Source organism: Balearica regulorum, chromosome 2 (genome assembly GCF_011004875.1).
Source record: "Balearica regulorum gibbericeps isolate bBalReg1 chromosome 2, bBalReg1.pri, whole genome shotgun sequence".
NCBI lineage: Eukaryota > Metazoa > Chordata > Aves > Gruiformes > Gruidae > Balearica > Balearica regulorum.
Window position 1 is genome coordinate 160,682,760 of NC_046185.1, and position 25,732 is coordinate 160,708,491.

Below are 25,732 nucleotides of genomic sequence, written 5' to 3' on the forward strand. Positions count from 1 at the left end.
AAATAATCTTATTCCATTACTTTATTTGGGCAAAGTTACCATTTTAAAGCATTAATTACCAAACCATTCTTGAAGAGCCTGCTAACTGACAGTGACGAGGAAAATGCATTCCTACTTATTTTTTTAGAAGAAATATAAAAAACCCCAACCTGGAGGCGAAGATAAATGTGTGTACGTCCACATCCTTTTAGTGTCCCGTGTAGCTCATTTTCACTTGTATTTAAACAGGGTAACATTTCTGCACAAGTGCATCAGCATGTACATAATTAAGTTAATTAAATGTCATGTTCAGCCTCTTGATCCTTTCATTTACTCTCTCAAGATTAATCATACAAACCAATTAAGCACTTTTAAATCTAAATTTCCTTCCTTGTTCTTGTTTTCTCTCCTTTTTTTTTTTTTTAACCAGATCTCTGCAGGTTTAATTCTTATTTACTCTGACTGAATAGTTAAGTCCTCAAGGTGTGTGACTAATCTGGAGCCCTGCAGGGATTTCCTCCTCACTTGTTTCCAGGAGAAATATGTGGCATTAATTGCAAATCTCCCCCTTCTACCAAATAACAAAATTCTTACTCTTTACGTTAATTCTGTGACCCGTATTTTAAGGTTATTTTGTGTTGTAACAAAACTTTCTAAAAATACCCAAGAACTAAATCTGCTAGTTAGCTCATCTAAGGCCATTGAGTAGTTTTTCGTTGAAAACCTGGACAAAGGATTATTTGTGTTTCCTCTTCTGTGTTAAAGGGCACCGTGTTCTAGGTTGACTGGGAGAACTTGTTTGCCCTGTACCCCAGCACAGGCCGTGATCACACGGGTCAGGGTAATTTCTGCCTTTCTCTGTCGCCACATGGCGATTTTCTGAGTAGCCTCGTTGGTTCTGCCCTGACATTAACCATTAAATGTCTCTTGCCGCAGCAGGGGGTTGGAACTAGATGATCTTTAAGGTCCCTTCCAACCCAAACCATTCAATGATTTTATTCTATGAAAACAGTTCGGGCTTTTTTCCTTAAGAGTTTTCTATTGATTTAGCAGGAATCGGTTCCATCTTTGCCACAGTCGCCGATGAAAGAGAGGCCACCTAAAGCATTCCATCAGTACAGCAACAACATCTCCACTTTGGACGTGCACTGTCTGCCTCAGCTGCAGGAAAAAGTTTCTCCGCCATCATCCCCTCCCATCATGTTCCCCCCTGCATTTGAAGCAGCCAAGGTAGAGGCAAAACCGGATGAGCTTAAGGTAACGGTGAAACTAAAACCTAGGCTAAAAGCAATACACAGCAGTCTTGATGACTGTCGGCCTCCAAGTAAGAAATGGAAAGGAATGAAATGGAAAAAGTGGAGCATTCAGATTGTGATTCCTAAAGGATCATTCAAACCTCCTTGCGAAGAAGAAATAGACGAATTTCTTAAAAAACTGGGCACAACCCTTAAACCAGATCCCGTGCCTAAAGACTACAGGAAATGTTGCTTCTGTCACGAGGAAGGTGATGGATTAACTGATGGACCAGCAAGGCTTCTTAACCTGGATTTAGACCTTTGGGTCCATTTGAACTGTGCTCTTTGGTCTACAGAAGTCTACGAGACACAAGCTGGTGCCTTAATAAATGTGGAACTAGCACTGCGAAGAGGCTTGCAAATGAAATGCATGTTTTGTCACAAAATGGGTGCCACCAGCGGTTGTCACAGGTTAAGGTGCACCAATATTTATCACTTTACCTGTGCCATTAAAGCACAATGCATGTTTTTTAAAGACAAGACCATGCTTTGCCCCATGCACAAACCAAAGGGAACTCATGAGCAAGAACTTAGTTACTTTGCAGTCTTCAGGAGGGTCTACGTTCAGCGTGACGAGGTGCGGCAGATCGCCAGCATCGTTCAGCGAGGAGAACGCGACCACACTTTCCGTGTGGGAAGCCTGATTTTCCATGCCGTCGGTCAGCTGCTTCCGCAGCAGATGCAGGCCTTCCACTCCTCAAAAGCCCTCTTCCCCGTGGGTTACGAGGCCAGCCGCTTGTACTGGAGCATGAGATACGCGAACAGACGCTGTCGCTATCTCTGTTCGATTGAGGAGAAGGACGGGCTTCCGTTATTTGTCATCAAGGTTGTGGAGCAAGGCCACGAAGATCTGATCCTTACTGACACGACACCCAAAGGTAAATGTTCTTAACTAAAATGGTGACTTTTGTGGGTTGGCTATTGGGTGTGTTACTACTGACACTTACGGTATAGAAATGTTTCAAATAAATGTTGCAGATGCTGTTCTAATGCAATGCTTATAGTGAGCTTCCAGGGCCCATTTTTAGTAATTGTGCTAAGACGACTGAGGACGGCTTTGAAGAAGCTGGAAATAAGACGACTTCTTACAAGTTCACAGAGGAAACCCAAGATTGAGTATTGAAAATGAATTAAAAGAGTAGAATGTCAGCGTGGGTTTCCTTTCATGAAAAGTGACCGTGTTTAAATACGGTACCATTACTCAGTTATCTTCGGATCGGCTCTGGTGAAGTTAGTAAGCAATAAACTCAGCCTCGCTCGGTCCAGTCGAACCACTGCAGGGGGAATTTCCCGCCTACAAGTGAGAGCTGACTATAATCAATCAACGGAAACAGAATATATAGTTTATTTTCAGAAAATTCTACTTTGTGCAGGTTTTCTCAGGAGAGTCTGTCTTTGTTATTGGTGTCAGAGGACCAAAGGTTTCCATGCTGCGAATACTAAAAGCTTCATTTCTGAGAATCGGGTGCAGCAGAAATGTCGTCCTGGTTGGGATTTGTTCAGGAAAAAATAACAACTCGCCAAGTGATTCTCTGCTTCGCTGTTTAAAGGCTGCCCTGTTTGTGGTAGCAACCAACGCCAAAACGCTTTGTCGGTCTTGGTCTCTGGTTTCTGATATCCTCAGGCATTCGGTTTAAAGCCAGTACAACAGACTTTTATTTTTTTGATCACTGTAATTCTTTCCCGTATGGTTGTGTAGGTGTGTGGGATAAAATCTTGGAGCCCGTTGCTTCTGTTAGAAAAGAATCAGAAATGCTCCAGCTGTTTCCCGGCTATTTGAAGGGTGAAGACCTCTTTGGTTTGACAGTCTCTGCAGTGGCCAGGATTGCCGAATCGGTGAGTCTTCGCCATCCCAGTTCTTGCTGGATCACCCCACGTGGTTGGATAGACACATGAGAAGGGGCACAGGAAGAAGTGTGGAAAAGTAAACGTTTCATTACACGTGATTAACGTATAATTACTTGGATTTTTTTTTTTTTTCTTTTTGTCTGTTTTTTTGCAGCTGCCAGGGGTTGAGGCCTGTGAGAACTACACTTTCCGCTATGGCCGAAACCCCTTAATGGAACTCCCTCTTGCTATCAACCCCACGGGCTGTGCCCGTGCCGAGCCTAAAATGAGTACCCATGTCAAGAGGTTTGTGTTAAGGTATTTTGTTTTAATTTCACATAGTACAGCCCAGGGTTTATAGGCTGCTTAGGGTTATTTGTGCTTTCGTCTGCTGCTTACAAACCCTGTCGTCTTTGGCTGTGTATGTGCATGCCCAAATCAAAGGAATTGCTTTGTTGTCTATGCTAGCTGGCTTTCAGTGTCTGTATGTCTAAAAGAATTTTGAAGGGGTTTTGTGGCTGTTTTCAGAGAAACCTTCAGTTTTTCTTGTATTCTTTCCTGTTACATGCCCAATTCCTACAGGCCTCACACCTTGAATAGCACCAGCACATCGAAGTCATTTCAGAGCACAGTTACGGGAGAGCTGAATGCGCCTTACAGTAAGCAGTTCGTCCATTCCAAGTCCTCTCAGTACCGCAAAATGAAAACTGAATGGAAGTCCAACGTGTATCTAGCTCGCTCTCGTATTCAGGTCAGTTCTCCTTTTAGGAAACTTCTATTAAAAAAATGTACTTACAAATTTTATATTTTCAGGTAAAAATATTTATATAAAATTTACATTTAAAAATGGAAACGAAGGCTATTGCAAAACTCCTTCTAGTCTCGTCCCAAAATTGGCAATTTTTACGTGGCAAATCACTTCCATAGATTTATCTTAAGTAAGATTTCTTTCTAATTATTGTTAATATCTTAAAAATTCATTTGTTACAGTCATCTAGAAAAAAAGTTTCTTTCAAGTTTTGGGGAGGGGGCGTTTAGCATATTTCTCAAAAACTTAGTGAAACTTAATAAAAATACAAATACCCAGGGGCAGTATGACATGCTCAGAGCTGAGTAAAGCGGTATGAGACTAGCACCAAGGGTTCAGGGGTTGTTGGCATTCATCGTCATAAGGTACTCATTGCTTTATGTAATTCTTGCAAAAGCTTTGTAATTAATCTTGCCGTGCACGAACACAGTTGTTGTTTATTTTAGGTCGGACTTAACTGAGCTGCTGCATTCCTATTAGGTTTCTCCGTTCTAGTAAGGCTCGTTTTATTTTTCAGTGAATTTATAATCTTTACCCAGTCAGGTGTCAGAGGTATAAGAGAAGTTTTCTCGCCCAGACGGAAGCCAAGTACGTTTTCTTGCTCTCGGAACTGTAATGTGAAGCTGGGTTCTGCGTCTGGGCTGTTCCAACATCAGTTACTGTCTGCGCGGCTTCGTTCTTCCTGGGCAGTTTAACTTCTCACATGATTTTCTGCAGGAACGCCTTTGGGGCATGGGGAGGAGGGCAGCGTAAATGTGCATTTATTAGGAAATGCTAAATCGCAACGTATTTTTTGTAGGGCCTGGGCTTATATGCTGCTAGAGACATTGAAAAGCACACTATGGTCATTGAATATATCGGAACAATTATCCGGAATGAGGTAGCAAACAGGAAGGAGAAGCTTTATGAGTCTCAGGTATGGGTGGTGGTTGTTCCCTGGTTCTTTCCCCTTCCCCTTTCAAACGTTCTTACAACAAAACAAACGCTCTTCTTCTATTCGATGAATTCAGGTCCCTGGTTTCTGTTTTCTGCTGTGCTATAAATGCAATAGGCTAAAAATATAACCAGAGGAGTCTACAGTGTTTGTTATCAAGGGATCAGAGTATTTAAATGTTTAATAAATCTCACAGCACCCTGGCCAGGTAGGTAATATCTGTCCTCTGTCCAAGAGGACAAGGAGAGCTCCGGCAGAGATGTCAGGATCTCAATTTTTAATGAGAACTTCTTCAAATTTAAAGCAACTTCCTTTGTGTAACTTGGTGGTATTGTAACAGTACATGTTAGTGAAGCACTGCAAGATCCTAGAGGAGAGGCGGTGCAGAAGCTGTCAGGGGAACACTAATTCACCAGAGCCGGGTGTTCATGACCCATCCCTTCCTCACAAACCAGCGCGGGTCAGGGCAGCGTCGCACGTGCGAGATGCCGCGTGTGACTCGGGCGTTCCCCCCGAGGTGGTGGGCAATGTCTGACCCTGAATGCGGGAGGACACTTGGAGGGAACCCCCACGTTGCTGCTTCGTCTTAATCAGGGACAATTACCTAAAAATTCCAAGAGTCTTTTCTCCAATTCTGTGTTTCAGAATCGCGGCGTGTACATGTTCCGCATCGACAACGACCACGTCATCGATGCCACCCTGACGGGAGGTCCTGCAAGGTGGGTGGCTCTGGAGAGATCTCTGGCCCGCGTCGGGGCAGTCATTGCGTTCCCCGGCCTGGGGCCGTTTGCCAGGGACTCAAGTTTGTGGTTTTTTCCGTGGTTTTTATTCTCTGAGCTGGTACATTCTGTCTTCGGACTATCCCACTGAAATAACGTCATCTTTTTCATTAGCTTTGCTCATCTTGGATTGTGTTTCATGGCAGCTGTGAAGAAGGAATGGAAATTTTTTTTTCCACGCTTGACTTTTTTTGACATTTTCTAGGTAAAGAAACAAGTAGAGAGTAATAAATTATCTCTGGAAAGTCGGTGTGCCCCTGAAGCTTGGGTCATTCTAAGGTTCGGTTTAGATCTGCCTCAAGCGATGCATTTTCTGAAAAGGTTTCCTTTTTCAACCTCTGTTTTCATAGGTACATCAACCATTCGTGTGCACCTAACTGCGTGGCTGAGGTGGTAACTTTTGAGAGAGGACACAAAATTATCATTAGCTCCAGCAGGAGAATCCAGAAAGGGGAGGAGGTAGGGCAGACTCGTGGTTTTACTTACCTCTTGCTACGTGCATTCATTTCTAGATACTCACGTGATTGCTGCGGCCGGTAGCACCACGGGTTTGTGCCGGGGTGGGGGAGAGCGACGCTTCCCTTCCCCTCTGTCCATTTACACCTGGCCAGTTCCCAACAGTGCAAACTCCAGCGGGGTTTGCTGTGTAACCTCTAGGTACGAGGAAAGCTGTGGTAAATCCCGGTCGTTCCGTAACCATTCTCCTGCATCTTCTTCCAGCTTTGCTATGACTATAAGTTTGATTTTGAAGATGACCAGCACAAGATTCCATGTCACTGTGGAGCTGTAAACTGCCGAAAGTGGATGAACTAGAATGCATTCCTTGCTGTCTTTGAGGGTTGCTTGTCCCTAGGAAGAAGTGATGCACATTTTGATTTTGTCGACGGAAAATCGTTGCCTTTTTGAAGGGGGGAAAAAAAAAAAATCACTTCTGGAAGTCCAGATTTCTACTCACTTATTTAAAATAAGAAAAAAAAAAACAAAAAAAGAAAAAAAAAAACAAGCACCAGAAGCAAGCCGGCAAAATCTGAAGCTAACTTTCCAGACACGTGGAGGTTAAAGTGAATTAACAGAATGGTCCAGCACTTTTGTTTTTGAGCTCACTAAGGAGAAACTGTTTAACTTGGGCAAAGAACCGATGGCTGACCTGCGGGGCTGCAGGTGGCATCTATGAATGTAAGACTGAAATCACCAGCGAAAGGGAGAAGTCCAAAGTGCTGGCCACAGCCTTATTTGATAAAGGGGCAGGCCCTCTAATTAAAGAAAAATTTTAAATAAAAGTAGACACCACTGAACAAGGAATGTACTGAAACGACTTCCTTAGGGATAGAGCTAAGGGAAAAAATAACTTGCACTAAAATACATTTAAATACTTGATTCCATGAGTCAGTTTATTGTAGTTTTTGATTTCTGTAAAATAAGAGAACCTTTTTGTATTTATTATTGAATAAGTGAATGAAGCTATTTTTAAAAAGAAAGTTAGAAGAAAGCCAAGCTGCTGCTGTTACCTGCAGAACTAACAAACTCTGTTACTTTGTACAAAAGTGTAAATATTTTGAGGAAAAAAAAAAAAATACAGTATAAAAATAGTTATTGACCAAATGCTACCAGACTCCGCAGCAGTTCGGTGCTTATTATAAACTGTCAATAGGGATGTTACAATATGATCTCCTGTATTAACCGCCATGTGATTACAATTACGGAATAACCAAAATCTCAATTTAAAGAGAGAGAGGGGGTTTTTTATGTTTAAAGCAGTCTCAACTGTGGTCTTACTAGAATTTTTTTAAGTAAAACCTTGCGCCTGCTATGGGCATGTATATTACAACTCTGACTTTTGTAGATGTTTGGGTAATTTAGATTAATTTTATTTGTATTATATTGTTGCATCCCTATTTCTTAAGTCAGGTTTTTTTTGTGCTTACAATTTGTGATAACTGTGAATAACTGCTAAAACCACCCAAAATAGAGGCTGGACAGTGGGGTTTGTTTGGTTTTTTTCTTCAGCAAAAGTAGTCAAGATTAGGTGAGTGTTCAGCCTACGTTAAATCATGTAAACAGCATAGAATCATGTAGTTGGAGCTTAAGTCTGATACGATAGCCTTCTTAAAAGGAAAACAAGGAAAAAAAAAATTAGATGTAATGTGCTTGCAGCTGCAGGACTCTGGCAATAGGGTTTTGGAAAATGTAATTTAAAGATGTGTTTGTATGGATTGTTTTTGTTTACATTTCTTTAAAAAAAAATAAACACTGTTTTGTGTTTGCTTGTAGAAATTTAATCAGCATTTTGAACCAGGTTAGCTTTTATTTTGTACTTAAAATTCTGGTACTGACACTTCACAGGCTAAATATAAAAAAAAAAAAATGAAGTTTTTTTTTTTTTGTGTGCACAATTAAAGTGGACTGTAAACTGTTGGTATATTCAGTAATACAGTTCTGAACTTGTAATGTATATGGCATGATGTATTTTTATCTTACAGAATAAATCAATTGTATATATTTTTCTCTTGATAAATAGCTGTATGAAATTGTTTCTTGAATATTTTTCTTCTCTTGTACAATATTCCAACATCCTACCAGTATTTGTCCTACAGTTTTTTCTGTTCTGTATAATAGTATCTAATGTTGGCAAAAAAAAATACAAAAACACCACAAAAAAAGAATTTTTTTGAAGTATACAGAGTGTTATGGGTTTTGGAATTTGTGGAAACAGATTTAGAAGATCAGCATTTACAAATAAAAATATTTTACATCTATAAATCATATCCTACTGTTTTCATTCGGGGTGTCTGGTTTCCAGTTCTTTCGGGATTTCATTGTCTGCTTCCATCAGGGAGAAGCATTTGTGTTCCCCGCCAATTATGTTTTCCCCCAAAAAGCTGCCAAAGATGCTAAAAAAAGAGGCAAGGCTGCATTCTGCTTGTGCTGGGTTTGGCTGGGACAGAGTGAATTTCCTTCCCAGTAGCTGGCATGGGGCTGTGGTTTGGATTTGTGCTGCAGCCAGTGTTGATAACCCAGGGATGGTTTCGTTCCTGCTGAGCAGTGCTTACACAGAGCCAAGGGCTTTTCTGCTTCTCACCCCACCCCACCAGCCAGTAGCTGGGGGTGCACAAGGACTTGGGAGGGGACACAGCCGGGACAGCTGACCCCAGTGACCAAAGGGATATCCCACACCATATGACGTCATGCTCAGCAGATAAAGCTGGGGGAAGGAGGAGGAAGGAGGAGGACACATTTGGAGTGATGGTGTTTGTCTTCCCAAGTCACTGTTACGTGTGATGGAGCCCTGCTGTCCTGGAGATGGCTGAACACCTGCCTGCCATGGGAAGTGGGGAATGAATTCCTGGGTTTGCTTTGCGCATGTGGCTTTTGCTCTACCTATTAAACTGTCCTTATCTCATTCCATGAGTTTTTCCTCACTTTTATGATTCAACTTCCATCCCCCTGGGGGCAGGGCAGTGAGCAAGTGGCTGTGTGGGGTTAAAGCACGATGCTGCTGCAGTGAGAGCACCTGACAGCAGCTGTTTCTTTCAAGACCTCAGTACTGGGTCAAGGCTCAAAAAGCTCCAAGATTTGTTGCAGAGAAGTGGGAACTTCAGGGTTACTTATTTTGTGTCCGGTGGCTGCTGGAAGAAGGAGGCCCCACCTGCCCAGGGCCTGTGTACAGCGCTGGGGGTGGGCTCGGGGCACAGCCCAGGGCTTGGCTGCTGGAGCAGCGGCTCTTCGGGGAGCTCGCGTGGAGCTGTGCTTCACTCCCGAACCACAGAGGGAGAGGGGTTGGAAGGGACCCCCGGAGAGCATCCAGTCCAACCCCCCACTAAAGCCAGATCCGCAAGAGCAAGCATTCCAGTTTTGCATGCAATGACCTGGCTGTGTGGCTGCAGCACTAAACACACATGGCTTTGGCCAAAAATCGTTCCCTGCAGAAAGGACTGACTCCATCCAAAAATACGGTCACTCCCGGCTGTTCCCCACTGAAGCCGCAGACCCATGCAGGCAGCTCTGCAAACGTGGGTAATCTCTAATTTAAAAAAAAAAAAAAAAAAAGTGCCTTATTTATACAAGAGTGAGGTAGAATATTTATCTTTATATTAAGGAACAATCCAGCTGCAAGTCTATGTTCCTGTTGCAGGCTTAAAGACCACATGTCTTGAGCTGATTTTTGACAGCAGCCTCCAAATTTCCTCACTGAGAGCTAAAGGTCAAAAATTCTCTGTGGCAACAGACTCAGCTGTAAATAAAACAAGCTTCTGCTTTGCCTGTTTGAGGATTTAGTTTTTGATTTTTCAGAAAGACAGCATAAAGGCCACAGAAAAAAAGGCAGAACGAGGCTATCGCACAGCCAGTTTGACAGCCAAAACAAATGTCACGGCCTACAGGGAAAGCCGCTCCACAGCTGGCAGCAGCTGTACCGGCACCAGCTGCTGCTTCATGCTCACAGGAGCAGTCAGGGTTAATCAGGCGTGAAAGAAGCTGCAGCCCGTCCTTTCACCCCCAGCAAGGACTGGAATTAATTGCACACCCAACAGGCACCTCCCCCCGAGGAAGAAGCAGGTATTTGTGTGAGATAAGCAGGAGTGTTACGCTGCCGTCGCTGCCGCTGAAAGGGTTCAGTGAGCTGCAGGCGGCTGTGAGCTGACAGGGTGTGCACGGGTTCCAGGGGAACAGCCCCACACTGCCCCACACCCGCGATCTGGGAACCGCTTGGAAGCCTGGGAGCAGGGAGGCGCGCAGGGAGCAGGGAGGCGCGCAGGGAGCAGGGAGGCGCGCAGGGAGCAGGGAGGCGCGCAGCACAGCCCTCAGCTCAGGTACAGCTGCTGCTGGGCTGGTTTTAGAGACTTTTGGTGGTCAAAGGAACTTGGCTGGTGTCTAACAATTACTCCCATTGTAATCTTTATCCCAAAGAACTTCCACTTTAGCCTATCGTTCCGGTTTAGAATTAAACCCTGCTTACCTGGTTCCTCCCTGCCTGTGAATCACTGCTTCCAGGGCTGATGAACGAGGCAAGAAGCTGCACAGCAGCAGAGGAAGGCTCTTACCTGCTCATCTTCTTCCTCTTGCACTTCTCCTCCCAGGGCAGCTGCCCTGGCAGGCAGCTGAAGGACCAAACGCCATCTGTCACGAGTGAATCTCTCCTCTCTGCACCAAGACGCGGGTCTTTAATTATTCCAACGTTATTATTTGCCTCACACTGCCCAAATGTTCAGAACTGGATGCCGGAGTATTCGTGCAGTTGGAAAACGTTTCTGCCGCCCAAGGAAAAGGACAAAGCTGTCCCGGCACTGCCGGCATTTAAACGCAGCTTCCCAGGGAAGGCAGGGCGTGTGGTGCGGCAAACAAGGCCAATGTTGCTAAGAAAAAATACGCTGGGTAAGAACAGCTTTTCTCTTCTGCAGCAGCTTCCACACACTGAAGAAGCATCCGAGGCTGAAGCAGGAAGTCAAAGAAATGTAAACAGTGAAATAAATGAACTTGGGAAGCGGAAGGGAAAAAAAAAAAAAGAAATTATCTGTCAAACCCTCCAAGAGGTGAGAGAGGGAGAAAGGGCCGGCTGTGAAGAAAAAGGAGTAAAAACATGGGAAGACCCAAATTATGTCAACATTAGTTTGCATCAGTCTCTTAGTTGGTGCTTTCTCGTTCAACAGCTACAAAGAGTAAGGCCATACAGATTAATAAAAAAATGATACTTTATTTTAAATGCAGCTACTGTCATGAGTCATCAAAATAGACTTTGTAATAGTTACTTTGTTTTAAATATGAGGTGACGAATGACAGCTAAGAATTTAAACTACATGAAATGTCCTAAAATTGTAAATTAAAAGAACTAAATTTAAATATTACAAATGACAATTTTCAAAAGATAAAAGGGAATAAAAATATTTTCCAGAAAAAGTAAAATAATTTGGCCGGTAAAACCATACTAAAATTGTAAATTAATGAGATACTGCACATGAAATACTTGAAGAGGACTCCTTCCTGCCATTGTCATTTAAAAGATCCACAGAGTTAAAATCTCACAATTTAAATTACGTTGCTCTAATAATTTCTCTTACTTAAAAACAGTTCAATAATCCAGGATAATCCAAGGAACCGATGATAAATTGCACTTCTACATGTTCTGCAGTGGGGCTGCTCCTATGACTGCTGCATCTGACCAGGGACCAGTGACCACCAGGACCATCCCACGCACACAGCTCTTCATAGCAGAGTAGTTGTAAAGGGTCCTTGCAACGGTTGGGCCGGGCGTAGCAGCTAAGGGCTCCTTGCAAAGCCCTCCACAATGACTTAAAACCGTGGCTGAAGGGGAATCGGGTCTTGGCTCAACGCTTCTCAGCCGCGTCCTGGCTGTCTCAGCTCTCAAAATGCCACTGCTGAGGAAGGGACCCATCACAGATGGCCATGGTCACATACCCCTTGTGGCTAAGCGGATCTACCACCTTCATGCACTGCCCCACAGAGACCTGGTAGAGGCGGTTGTTTTTCTAGAGGAGAGAGAAAGACAGATGGGATTTATTTATTAAAACTTCTGTCAAACTGAAGCTGAAACCGATGCTTAAAGGGAGAGGATGCTCCTTCCCGACAGATGAGCCTTTCAGCAGCCTCCCTGACACACCGGACCCACAGCACCCAGAGTACAGAGCACCCCGTAGCCACATTCAGACCTTGAGACAAAGGCTCTAGCGTCCTTACGGGGACCCGGTTTGGATTTTGCACGTACCGTAGTCTCTTAACAAGGCGGAAGGATGATCAAAACCGCCGCCCAGCGCTCAGCAAAGAGAGTGTCCACAAGGCCACAGCGCAGCACAGCCAGGCCCCTGCTCTGCATCTGGCCAAGCCGTAGCAGCACCACAGCCTCAGCACCCGTGTGCTGGGGAGCTGCCACACCGCCCGACAGGCTTCTCATGCGTGGAGGGCACAACAACTGGGGCAAAGCCAGACCCCCGTCAAGTGTCAGAAGGAAACAGATCCTTCTCCTCTTTTTTCCCCCCAGAAGACCCTGTCATCTCCCCCCACTAACACCTTGTTGCAGCTGCTTTGGGCACCTTGGGGGTCCTATTTCTGTCTGGAAAGGGCTCCCTGCACAGCCCCAGCAGCTCCCATGGGCAGCAACCTCCGGCTCTCCTGCGTGGAGGGAGCTGACACATGAGAATAGTCTCTGCCTCTGTCTCCATCCATCCCAGACCACAACAGCCTTCCTTATTTGACTGCACTCAGGAACTCGTGCTGCCAACGAGCAGCATGGTATGAACCCAAGACAGTTTATGCAGCGCTGTCCTGGAAGTGCAACAGGCAGTGCTGGCAGTGCTCTCCTCTTCGTTCAATGGTATTTGTACTACAGACTCACTGCTATGCGGAGGCCATGTGAGGGAGCAGCCTCTGAGCTAACACCCAGGAGCCAAATCTCATGCGTATGCTGCGCTGGCTCAGTTTTGTGAAACTGGCCACTCCAGACTATAAGCAATTAAACTAACACAATTATAGGGCAGAAGCAACTGCAAAAAAACTCCTCTGTCGATCCTCAGCTCTGCCCTGTGCATCTCCAAGCGCTAAAGAGAAATTACGTGGACTGCTCCTGTCTCCCAGTCCTGCAAACACAACGCAACAAAATGCTGTGGGGTGGATTTTGTTCTCTCTGGCATTTCCCTAAGAGCCACAAGCACTGCAGATGGCTGTGACAAGCAGAAAAAAGGCTAAATAGGGCTGCAGAAACCCTCCTGTGTTGCAAAGGAAAGGGCCTGCATGTCCTAGAGCTCAGTGCAAGTCTTACTCAGGCTGAAATGCAGCCACCAACGCCCAGGTCACTTTTGTACAGGCTGCCTGGACTGTAGGCTGTGTCTAGTCCAGTACAATTGACTTGGTACATCTAAGGTTTGGTCATAATTAAACTCAACCCTGATGCCCTGTTAGTGCCATTGGCACTTACTGAGACATTAATTACAAGCAACAGGCTATATACCAGACACTCCGCTTACCCCAAACGTCCACTGCTGTGAGCCGCCGGACCCATGGCATTTCATGAGACGAGGTGGATCAGATGAGCGAGTTTCCGAAACATCCAAGCAAAGGAGATTATTTAGAATCAGCTCATGATCTTCATTGTAAATCCAGACCTGAAAGAGAAGACAGAAAGACTTTTATCCCAATGTTTCAGGGCAGGTGCCTTGCATCTTTTGTTCAGCTATAGAGGAGGCACTTCAGCGTCTGGATGTCAGAGATGTGCCTTGCAACGCCTGCTGCCTCTTTGCTGCCTTTTTTCCAGGCACTGAAATGCAGCTGCAGTGCTCTGTTACCTTCTCAACATCACACAACATTACCCCATGCAGATGCACTAAAAGAACTGCTTGCGATTCTGCTCTGGAACTGGCATTTTTAAAATTAAGCAGCCCCCATATGTTCCTCCTGGCCGGGCAGCTAGACAAGATAATGCGACAGGCAAGCAGTGGATCTCCGAGCAAGCGACCAGCCGCTCTCTGAGCCAAGTCCTTAAGCCAGGCAGTAAATCTCCTTATCCAAAGATGATCCTTTAGTCATGAAGGAGGGGCTGGTGGATTGCCAACACAGAGGAGGACACTGTGTGGCAGCAGACAGCCCAAGAATTGTGGGGAAGTAGCTTGGCAGGCATGCAAGGCCAAAAGGTATCTCCAATCTTCTTTGAAACTGGTGCATTTGGCCATAAACACATAGGAATTAATCTAACATTGTGCTCTGGGGTCAGCCTGTAGATGTTGAATGATGAGAAACCAAAATCAGCTGTGCAAATTCCAGTGCCAGGTAGCCTACATTAGTCCCTACTCCTACATTAGTCCCCACACTGGTCCCAGGGTCCTACTCTTTGCAGCTGGTGGCCTGGTGCTCAGAGATCTTCACTCAATTAGATGATGATCACTGACATGCAGGAGCTATCAAAACTTTCCATACTGCTCTCCAGGAAGCAAGAGAGATCACTGCTTCACCATTCCCGTTCTGAAACTACATGCTCCATAACTGACAGGTTTATGCCCTTCTCTGCTCCCCAGCCAAACTGCTTTTGCTAGCTGTGCCATGCTCAGAGGGAGACCAGCCCTCCCACGTCACACCCTTTGGTTTAGCTGAACCAACATGAAAATGTGTTGATTTGGACCTCAAGAACCTACACAATATCCTAGCAGGTGGGAACTGAATTCAGCCCCTCTCTGCAGCCCACCTGTATAAAACAAGAACGCACTGGTTCACAGCTGCAGCTTCAACTGCATTTGGGTTCCTGAATTTACATGACATTACAGGAATTTCTCTGTTACCATGCTGAAAACGATCACCACCTCTAACAAGAAGCAAGGACACACTCAAGTTGTCAGTTTGTCCTCTCCCACATGGTACTTTAGCAGAAGCAGGTATTTTTATTGTTGGCATTAAAGTGTCAGGCACCTTCTGTTGCAGTTCACGCCCATGCTAGCTGTCACTGGGCTGCCTGGACCTTGCTTTGGAGCACAGCATGCCTGGCACAGCTGAAGGTTCAGGGAAGCTGGATCATCAGTCTGGGCTAACTGCAGGAGCTGCTGGTCCCCACTCCCTCCTTCAGTGCCTTCAGACCTGCAAAGTCCCAGGCCAGTATCAGTTAGGCAGAGGACATGAAGCTCTCACAACCAACAGAAGACTCTGACCCTTACGCCAGAAAGCAAAGAAATGATGGGACTGTGGTGTGTGCACCTTAAAATATCCCAGGCTACATAGGGGTAGGGAAAGGAGAAGAACATATATGAAACCTCTAACTCTGCAGTGCAGGGAAGATGCTGAGACCGCTTGGCTAAACACCAAACAACTGCTCTTCTGAATGCACAGCGGTGCCCTGCAGTCACACCACACCTGGGCAGCATCTCCAGCCCCTCTGGATGCTGAGAAGGTGACAGCGTAGCTGGCCAGGTCTCTTGCTCTGCTGCCATTCCCAGACCCAAGCCCAGGCTAGTGTGTACAAGGAGCATCCCTGCTCATCCATCACGCTTCCCAGCATCAACTCCCTTTCCCTCGACTTCTGCCTCTGTGAATGAGAAGGAATTAAGGCCCTCATAACTGTACCAGAAGTACCTACAGGCACATTAGGAAAACAAATTCTGATTTTTTTAATTTTTTTTTTCCTGATGAAACTAAAAGCAGCCTTCTGGAGGGAGCTGTGATTCAGGACACTGCCTCAGTTGGACAGCAGGATTGAAAAGCCTACAGCTCATTCATTATAAGACATGGAAGGCCTCCTTTGAGGAAGTACAGGTATAACATTAAAATTTGCCCTAACCTCAGCCATTCTGTGCCTTCTAACATACTTTTTTCCTGTTTAAATCCTGTCAAGAGAAGAGGAGAATAGAGAAATAGCAGGACTTGCCAGAGCAGTATTATCATTAAAAGAAGAATAATGATGGAGCCAAATTCAAACAGATCAAACTGGTAAGAATTGAGAGAGAAGACTGCAGTGACACAAGGAGCAGACCTTTAATCAATACCTGAGTAATGGCAAACACACAGCAGTGGTGAAATCCAGTGTGATACTTCTCCAGAAATGCTTATACAAGATGGCCAAAATTAATTTCAAACTAATTATGTGTTTGGTGTAGCAAACAAAGGAAAGAAGCAAAAAAGGCCCAAATTTGGGACACATTATGGTTCCAAATTCAGATTAGAGTATCAGTATGAACTTGCAGATTATTAACAGACTGAAGCACGAGGAAAGCAAAGCCACCCCATGGGGTTTTTTTTGTTGTATAACTGCAAGCATTTGCATACCCCAAAATTTATTAACTACTTTGCTGCTGAATACTGGAAGGACAATGTTTAGCTGTTGTGGTTACAGGCTGCCATAAGCAAGAGCCAAGTATAGGAAGGAAAGAGCTCCTGGCAGCCAGCACCACTGGTATCTGATCTACACGGAGAATAAACTGCTCTCATTTTTGTTTTGTCCATGACTTGCTCGGGTTCATCCTCAAGCACAATAGCAAAAGTCTATAATCAAGAAGGTGCCTGCCTAGGATTTATACCTCAGTTCTGAGTGATGCTTCGTTTTATCCTCCTACGTACTTTCTACAAGAAATTTTTAAGATTTATTTTATATAAAAAAGGTAACAGACAAGGTGCAGGATATTTTCATCCTGCATCTACTTTCTAGCACCTAGGAAAGCATCACTTGTCAGATTTTGGTTTCTAAAACGGAATTGTGCCCAGCTCCCACCATAGAGGAAAGCAACATCTTTAATTGCTAATAACTGACTTGCTCCACAGGTCTAAAGAAAAATCATTCAGCATTTTCACTGAAGTCAAAGAAAAACACTAGGATACTATTAGAATATAATGAATTGTTTCTGTTCTCAAATAAAACCTAAAGGGCAGATGTCAGAGCAAAACCTCTCTCCATAATGAAATTTATCAAGTTTTGGGTTAAATAAATGATTTGGTGAATGCTGTAGGATTGGTGTCTGTCTTGCAGTTCTTTTTTCCCTGCTTCTCAACACAGGCACAGCAGGATAAGAAGGAAGGTGCAAGGACTCCTTCAGGCTTGGAGTGCAGTGGCCCATTCAGCTGCTGATCAACACTTCTGAGGTCCTACATGGCCCCAGAGCACCTAGAGATCTTCCCTAAGACAAAGCAGTTCAGGTTTGGCAGTGCTCAGATGCCTGCCCAAGTCTCACATCCATCAGAATCAACGCCTTCACCTTTGGCTACAGGGGGACAAAGCTCCTGCTCGTGCCTAGTCACCCGGAGCACAGTACCTGGTTCAACTTCCCTATAGTGGAAGTGGGACCCACAGATCTGGGGGAAGCATTCTCACTGCTAGAGCAAAGCCGGTGTGTATATCATTCTGCTCATCTACAGATAGGTGCAGAGCATGTGTAGAGTAGGTCTTGTGGACAAAATAAATGGGAGGAGGTCCAAAAGTATGAACTCTGTTAGTATAAACCTTTTTTTATGCAAGTACAGCTTAGAACTGGATTTTGAATTTAGTTCCCTCAAAAGATTGTTCAGTCTGTTTACAGATTTAAGACTGAGGTTTCCTAAGGCTTCTAGCACTTTCAGAATCTTACTTCACCCCCATATAACACAAATCACCCACAGCCTTCTCTTGGATTGATTGCTAAGACACTTCATTAATCTCCTTTACATACAGATAGGTAGGTAGAAACAGGGCTTCTCCTCATGCACAGCTTAAGGAACAGTTTCACTGATGACTGCAGTTTAACTCCTTGCAAGGACAGCAGTGTGACATCGCTGAAGACTGGATAGTGGAGCATTTTTGCTCTCTCACTTTACTAATATTTGGATTTCCTAACTGGTTTCAGGCTGCTACTGTTGGTAAAGGAGGCACACTCTACACTTCCTCCATAAACTCCTATATCCCAGTGATCCCCCTCCGGGATTATTTTCTACCATAATAGAGAGATTCAGGGCTGTGTTACTGGACTTTTTTTTGTGAAAGATGAAATTATTCCTACAGCGAGATTAGTTAATGTAAATAGATAACAGCTAGCTGAACTACTTCAGAGGAAATTCAAGTGAGGAAAGGGCTCAAACGGTGACTTGACATCTAGGAGGATGGCCCATACTATCATTTCCTTTTGAAACATAGTGTTAACTATAGAAGATTTTGAGTTCCAGTGTCAATACCAGCCAACTGTATTAAAACAAGATCTAGGGAAAAACACTAATTCAAAGAATATGTAGTAGATAGAAAATGGAAACTCACTGTTTCTAGGGAATAAATATTTCAAAATGATATATGTAATAAACCAGGAAGCATCAGCCTACCCTTTGGCTTTCAGAGTGCAGTGGAGTGTAGCAAAAGGCATGGCTGGCCAACTGGCAAAGCTTTGTGGATATACACTCCTATTTCGTCTGCAAATTGCATTAGCACTAGAGGAATGCATTGAAAAATTTCAGTGAATACAAGACAGTAACTACTGCAGAAACAGCCCTTTGTGTGAAAGAACGTCCCTGCCGTGAACCATGCCGACAGGAGAAGCATTCCAGTACTTTCATCAGTTACAATCTGTTGCTTAGATTGGCACTATTGTATTATTCGGTCAGGCAGTTTTTAAAAGACAAAAACTCAGCTTAAGAGCACAAAAAAGCTGCTTCAGCTCTAAGGAAGATCTGTGCCTAGCAATTTGCATCATCACAGCTATTTGTATATACTTCAGCTCCTGTCATTATGGGTAAAAATGACATCACAGCACCAAATGACAGCAAAGTTTGTTGGACTATAATCATTGTTTTAAGTATCATTATCCCAGAAACCAAACGTCCTCAGTCCTCGTGAAGGTCGTTCCAAAGCAGATATTGAACTGTGAAACAGAAAGCATGTGTGGTGCTGATGTTTCACGACAATTTGTTAGAGGGACCAAAGAATTGTGTTCCTTCAATAATTTATAGAAAAGCATCAAGTAGACTGAACTCGCACATCTTCACTCTAGACATGTATTGTATCAGAAAAGCAAACTAACAGCCATGATTCAGAGGTTTAGGGAGAAAGATTTTACAGAACTGCACATGTGAGCACGTCCTTCTAGACTGACTCTTGAACAGTTTGTAAAGTATGTGTGGTTACATTTATGAAGTGCTGCAAGAGCGTTAACAGAGCTTTTCTGAAATTCCATGCTCAAACCAGTTACCTCTGAAGTCCCAGAGCACAGATGCACATGCTTAGACACCTTAGCACCATCCCCAGCTTTTTAAAGCTTAGTATTTTGCTAAGTAAGAGAAAGGTTAAATTACTGAAATGAAGCAAACAGAGAGGAGAGGTTACAACACAGAAATAAAGCTTTGGAGTCAACCTAGTATGTTTGAAAACAAACAGTAGGAAAAAATCTACATAGTTCAGTGGACTACAAGAGATGATTTTTTGGAATAGAAACTTGGCTTTAAGCATTTAGGTCAGGCAGAAGGCAAGCACACATTAGACACATGACAAACATAATCTTCTTTCAGCTGTTAGATCACAAACACTCCCACTAGTTAGTCCTGCTGTTGGCCATTATGCTTCATTCCAAAACCTTCCTCTTTAGTGTTCTACAATGCTTCTCTTCCAAGTTTCTCAGTAACTACTCCTTCTCCTTTAGGGCAGTATCTAGCCCAAAGCCTGCTTCAGCATCCGTGTCTCCTAATCACCACCCAATTAACCTTGGCAGGATGTTTTTTGGGTAGAAGCACACCATGTAGGTTCTTTTACATCCACTTTTCAGACATCTCCAGCTTTTCATGATGATCTTTCAAAGTGCTTAAATATTTTCTATCCTCCTTCAACACCCAAGTTTTTGTGGTGTGCGCTACCTTGTGCACATATCCAATTTTTCTGCCTTTGTTACTTCAGACCTATGCCGCTGACCTTCATTCTACTAGATCCTGTCACCTCTTCTACTCGTGACATTTCTAACTACAAAAAGTTTGATCATTTATTCCTAAAGTTGGGTTCAATCCCCAGTATTATCCCAGACTGAGTATTTCTGTTACAGTTAATAAAATATCCTCGTTTTCATTATAGCTTAGACAAAGACCAAAATTTTAGAATATTTTCTAAATGGAATATGTATTTTTTTTTAATATTCTTGGAATCTTACTGCTTTTTCTTTCTATACTGAAAAGATGAAGTGAATGTAAATGTCATATCAAGTCCTAGAAAACAGGATACTTTGACGTGCTTGAGTAATTTTTAACTCAATGATGATCATTTAAGTCAAACTGAATTCAAAGTATTACTCATAACGGTGATACAACTGCAAGTTTCACAGTATCTGGTATTTCTTTTAAATCAAGGGGTTAAGTGAGAAATTGAAATTTCTTAGCAGCCATGAAGGGTAGAGGGAAAACAAAGCAAGCATAAACTAAAGGCAAACCAGACTTGCTTGTAAGGCCATTCTTATTACTCCAGGGAGTCTGGTTTCCCCACACACTTACTTTTCAAGGTCAGCTCTCACATGCATGAATTGTCTATATTACACAGACAACCATTTTCCAGTCAAAAGATGACACAGAAGATAATTTTCCAGCCAAAAGAACTGCAATCAATGAGTCTTATGACAGCCCAGTTTTGTTTTCCCAGCCCTTTGCGTGTTTTTCCAGGTAGACTGCACCTTGCTCCTTCAACTTACTGTGCAGTAGCATGTATTTTTCAAGGGAGGGTGTTATCTATTCACAGAGCAAAAGCAGTCTGGAAAGAAACAAACAATGATAACTTATTCCTGTTCCTCAAGGGAAAATTAGCTGGCATCAAATAAAACCAGCACCAAGTGGCATCAAGTTATTTCCACAGAAAGCACAGTTAAGTTGTGGTACTCATTGCCACAGGATATTTGAGGTCAAAATACAATTAGACACTCATGAAAAAGCAAAAAAATCTACCATCTTTGGCTCAGAAAAAACACTAAAAGTCACAAAAATATTGCTCACAAAGTGTAGGTTCGTATCTTCCCAAATAATTGTCTGCACTGCGTGTATTAAGCAACACACACTTGCTGCCAGTGGGCATCCAGGGAACAGGATACCGGGGTACCTGCCTTCCACCAGACCCAACAGAGGCTTTCTTATTAGGCCAATGGCATGAAACAGATGGTTCTGGAGCAAAAATCAGCTGAAAATGCCAATGGGTAGAGTGTTACCAGAAACAACAGTTAAAAGCTTCCAATATTCAGGAAGTTTCTTGCTATTTTTATAAGTAGAAGCTGTTAAATAAGTGTCATCTTTACACTGTTCTTGCATATCTAGAGCAAGACTATTCAAGACGATATGAAAAGAAAGTTGGCTGAATGCACTGTTGGGATTTATTAGGAGAACAAAATCAGTCTAGTGGCACAAAACCATAGTGTTGGTTAACATACTTGGAGAACAAAATCACTGTGAAAGAAAATAGTGCAGACAGGGTTGCTTTGGTTTGGGGTTTTTTTTATGAGAACCAATTACTTAATTTACCACTAGTAAACTAGATCAATGAGAAAAGAAGCCAAAGACCAATGATCTGAGCATTAATTTTTCTTTCTCAACACCAAAAGGCTAACTGAAGTTTCTGTCTCCAGAAGAAGAATCAGAAAAAGGTTACAATAAGGAAGTCATATATGAGAAGACCTGGCAGTCTGGCAAAGTTCCCACTGACTGGAAAAGGGGAAACACAATTTTCCCCCCTATTTTTAAAAAAGGGAAGAAAGGAAGACCTGGGGAACTACAGGCTGGTCAGTCTCACCTCCGTGCCTGGCAAGATCATGAAGCAGACCCTCCTGGAGACTATGCTCAGGCACATGGAAAATAAGGAGGTGATTGGTGACAGCCAACATGGCTTCACTAAGGGGAAATCGTGCCTGACAAATTTGGTGGCCTTCTATGATGGGGTTACAGCATTGGTGGACAAGGGGAGAGTGACAGACGTCATCTACCTGGACTTGTGCAAAGCATTTGACACTGTCCCTCATGACATCCTTGTCTCTAAATTGGAGAGACATGGATTCGATGGATGGACCACGCAGTGGATAAGGAACTGGCTGGATGGTCGCACTCAAAGAGATGTGGTCAATGGCTCAATGTCCAAGTAGAGAACAGTGACGAGTGGCGTTCCTCAGGGGTCAGTACTGGGACCGGCACTGTTCAACATCTTTGTTGACAACATGGACAGCAGGATCGAGTGCACCCTCAGCAAGTTTGCTGACGACACCAAGCTGTGTGGGGTGGTCAACACACTGGAGGGAAGGGATGCCATCCAGAGGGACCTTGACAGGCTGGAGAGGTGGGCCCGTGCAAACTGCATGAAGTTCAGCAAGGCCAAGTGCAAGGTCCTGCACGTGGGTTGGTGCAATCCCAAGCACAACTACAGGCTGGGTGGAGAATGGATTGAGAGCAGCCCTGAGGAGGAGGACTTGGGGGTATTGATTGATGAGCTCAACGTGAGCCGGCAGTGTGCGCTTGCAGCCCAGAAAGCCGTGTCCTGGGCTGCAATCAAAAGAAGTGTGACTAGCAGGTCAAGGGATGTGATTCTGCCCCTCTGCTCCGCTCTTGTGAGACCCCACCTGGTGTACTGTGTCCAGCTCTGGGGGCCCCAGTACAGGAGAGACATCGAGCTGTTGGAGAGAGTCCAGAGGAGGCCATGAAGCTGATCAGAGGGATGGAGCACCTCTCCTATGAAGACAGGCTGAGAGGGTTGGGATTGTTCAGCCTGGAGAAAAGGTGGCTCCGGGGAGACCCAACTGGGGCTTTCCAGTACCTGAAGTGGCCTACAGGAAAGATGGTGAGGGACTGTTTATCAGGGAGTGTAGTGATAGGACAAGAGGTAATGGGTTTAAGCTGAAGGAGAGTGGATTTAGATTACATGTTAGAAAAAATTCTTTACTGTTGGAGTGGTGAGGCACTGGAACAGGTTGCCCAGAGAGGTTGTGGCGGCCCCATCCCTGGAAGTGTTCAAGGCCAGGTTGGATAAGGCTTTGGGCTACCTGGTCTAGTGGAGGGTGTCCCTGCCCATGGCAGGGGGGTTGGAACTTGATGATCTTTAAGGTCCCTTCCAACCCAAACCATTCTATGATTCTATAAAAAACAATAGACTTCCTCCTCCAGACATGTGACAGTTCACTATTAGTGAACTATTCACCATAAGGACCCATTTGTTCTTACTGTGGACATAATCCACTGCAAGTTGTTGCTGCTCACTCACAGACTCAGAAAGCAGCGTTAACACCTTTGTCACTGTAAATGTACAATCACTGGTGCCAATCAGTTACTAATACATTTACAGTCTTCACATTTACAAGACTTGCTGACTTTCTTACAGCTAATCGAAGAGATCCCATATGAAAATCGTCATTCCCATTCCAGGTTAAATTCATCCACCTTTAACACACGGACCTACAATCTGGTCATAGCGATGATTAGTCAGTGCTCCAGAGGCAAAGTGCAGGGATGTAACACTCGGTCCTGTCTAAGTGGAGATCATGTATCTACAGCCACCCACACTTACCCAGACACTGGCTTAACACCCCTCATGCTGTCTTCCTCTGTCACATTCAACTGGTGAGGCCACAAGTAGGAGGGACAAAGTCCCATTAGTTGACAACTAATTAACACAGGAAGTTCCATCTGAACATGAGGAAAAACTTCACCTTGAAGATGACAGAGCACTGGAACAAGCTGCCCAGAAAGGCTGTGGAGTTTCCTTCTCTGGAGGTATTAAAAAACTGCCTGGATGCGATCCTGTGCAACCTGCTCTAGGTGATCCTGCTTTAGAAGTGGGGTTGGACTAGATCTCCAAAGGTCCCTTCCAACCCCTACCATTCTGTGATTCTGTGACAGAGCACACAACTTTTTGTTTGGGACTATTACAAGCCATCCTGCTTCTACTGCTGCAGTTTCTATATCCTGAAAATTACTGCCCATTTCATAAAGTATCAAGTTAGTCTAACACAACCCACGTTTGGCAAAACTATGCTGCATTACAATCCACGCTCCATTTATTTTGTGTCTTCGATTACTTTTCTCTTTAGATGTAATCTAGTTTATAGACTTGGGTCCCATGGGTTCCTAAATCACTGTGTTCTCAATGTAGTTCTTAGCTAGGTAAAAGTCTTTATGGCATTAGGTGAAGATCTCTCCACCCTGGAGACTGTTTATGCAAGTCCTGAATTTTTGTTGCCTGAAAGAAGTGGAACAGCAAAAACTTCATGTAGTAATATAAAAACTCTCATTAGATTTTCACATCCATCCCCAACTAATCCTCACCTGTAGCCAAAGAATTTTTTAAGTTCCTTATAGTTCCTTCTATTTAACAATAATAACAAATCATTCCTTCACCCCAAAATAAAGCCACTCCAGCAGCAAAGGACTAGCTGTACAATACACAAAGAACAGGGCAGGAAAAGGCTGCCTTAAATCCTGGTATGAGGAGCTGACTAAAAGAGCTTCTGCAAATTCTGAAGTGTCAATCAGTAGATTACGCACCCGTCAGGAGCCACTTAAGGATAGTCTTCAGCCACATACAGAGATTCATGCCATAAAGATAGGAGATTATAATGCTGACACTCAGCATTAGTAGGTACAGAGCAGTAAGCTACACAGTCTCCTCAGCCAGCCGCACGGTTTGAATGACAGTCTGCTATCAGCCTGCTTGCTGATGAGATGTTACACTAGGGCACTTTCCCAGGAGGAAAACATGTTAGCAATTTGTAAGATGTGAATCACTATTCAATGTAATTAGGAATATCATACCTGGTTTTGATCATTGTAGTCACATTCCCGAACCACTACCAGGCCTCCTTTCTGACTTGGGTGGCCCTGGGCAACCAGACATTTGTTGGTTTGAAGGTGATACAACTATGAAAGGAAAACAGTTTGATGGACAGAGTAAACAACAAACATCACATACCAAAGGGAACATACGGTAATGCTTCAGAAGCCCTAAGACTCAGTGTGCTCACAAACAAAAAAAAGCCAACAACCAACTCACAATAAAAAACCACAACCTCCTTCCCTTTTAAAATACCGTTTTGTTTTTCAGATAACTTGGAGAAAAAAAAAACAGCATTAATTTTGCTTTCTAATTACATCAAGATTTCCCTTTTTATGGTATAAGTGCAGTACACACAACCTAGCTCAGCACATGCCGGAGATACTCTGTCAAGTTTCTTTTCCCTTTTCACTCTCCATGAAAGTCTCAGGTCCCAGGCAGTCACTACTTCAGGAATATTAACCGTACTGTACAAACTACATTTTACTACAACTTAGCTTAAACATAAGTCTCATGCCACAGCCTCTCTTCATTAAGCAGGACTGCCTCTTTGAAAAAGAAGAGAAGGAATTACATAAATACAAGCAATTTCAGAGACTTAAGTTGTTTCAAATTGTTTTTGAAGTGTCCAGGTAACTGAAAAGCCAGTTACCAGCTAAGTTATTTTAATGACAGATCAGGGAAGGGAAAAAAAATCTTACAGACACCCAGTTCAAATGCACTGCCTAGTCTGATTTGGAGTAATGTTTTATCAAGGGACTAGATTCAGGTCAGGAGCCTGTCCAGGGATGCAAAACTGTAAGCATATACCATCAAATAAAAAAGGAGGTTCCCAGCAAGTTAGCAAGCTCTCTTGGTTTGAGCAATGATGCCCACCCTAAAAGTCACCCAAGAGATTTT

At 43.8% G+C, this 25,732-nt stretch overlaps 2 protein-coding genes across 28 annotated transcripts in view; one reads left to right on the plus strand and one right to left on the minus strand.

Moving 5' to 3' along the window:
- Positions 1–8,382, plus strand: part of KMT2C (lysine methyltransferase 2C) — a 199,020-nt gene extending 190,638 nt beyond the window's left edge. For 17 of the 23 annotated variants that reach the window (XM_075746661.1, XM_075746671.1, XM_075746665.1 and 14 more), the window contains 8 exons: positions 1,030–2,152; positions 2,974–3,110; positions 3,277–3,419; positions 3,684–3,852; positions 4,709–4,825; positions 5,489–5,562; positions 5,973–6,081; positions 6,343–6,625. In XM_075746661.1, the coding sequence (XP_075602776.1) occupies positions 1,030–2,152; positions 2,974–3,110; positions 3,277–3,419; positions 3,684–3,852; positions 4,709–4,825; positions 5,489–5,562; positions 5,973–6,081; positions 6,343–6,435 (1,965 nt within the window). In that variant the 3' untranslated portion in view covers positions 6,436–6,625. Of the gene's footprint in view, positions 1–1,029; positions 2,153–2,973; positions 3,111–3,276; positions 3,420–3,683; positions 3,853–4,708; positions 4,826–5,488; positions 5,563–5,972; positions 6,082–6,342 lie in introns of all 23 variants that reach the window. The other 6 variants (XM_075746662.1, XM_075746684.1, XM_075746668.1 and 3 more) reach the window with 3 other exon arrangements.
- A 2,909-nt stretch (positions 8,383–11,291) lies between these two features.
- Positions 11,292–25,732, minus strand: part of GALNT11 (polypeptide N-acetylgalactosaminyltransferase 11) — a 58,037-nt gene continuing 43,596 nt past the window's right edge. For all 5 annotated transcript variants that reach the window (XM_075746708.1, XM_075746711.1, XM_075746709.1 and 2 more), the window contains exons 10-12: positions 24,814–24,918; positions 13,596–13,733; positions 11,292–12,104 (exon numbers count right to left, since the gene is read on the minus strand). In XM_075746708.1, coding sequence (XP_075602823.1) covers positions 11,973–12,104; positions 13,596–13,733; positions 24,814–24,918 — 375 coding nt within the window. In that variant the 3' untranslated portion in view covers positions 11,292–11,972. The remainder of the gene's footprint in view (positions 12,105–13,595; positions 13,734–24,813; positions 24,919–25,732) is intronic.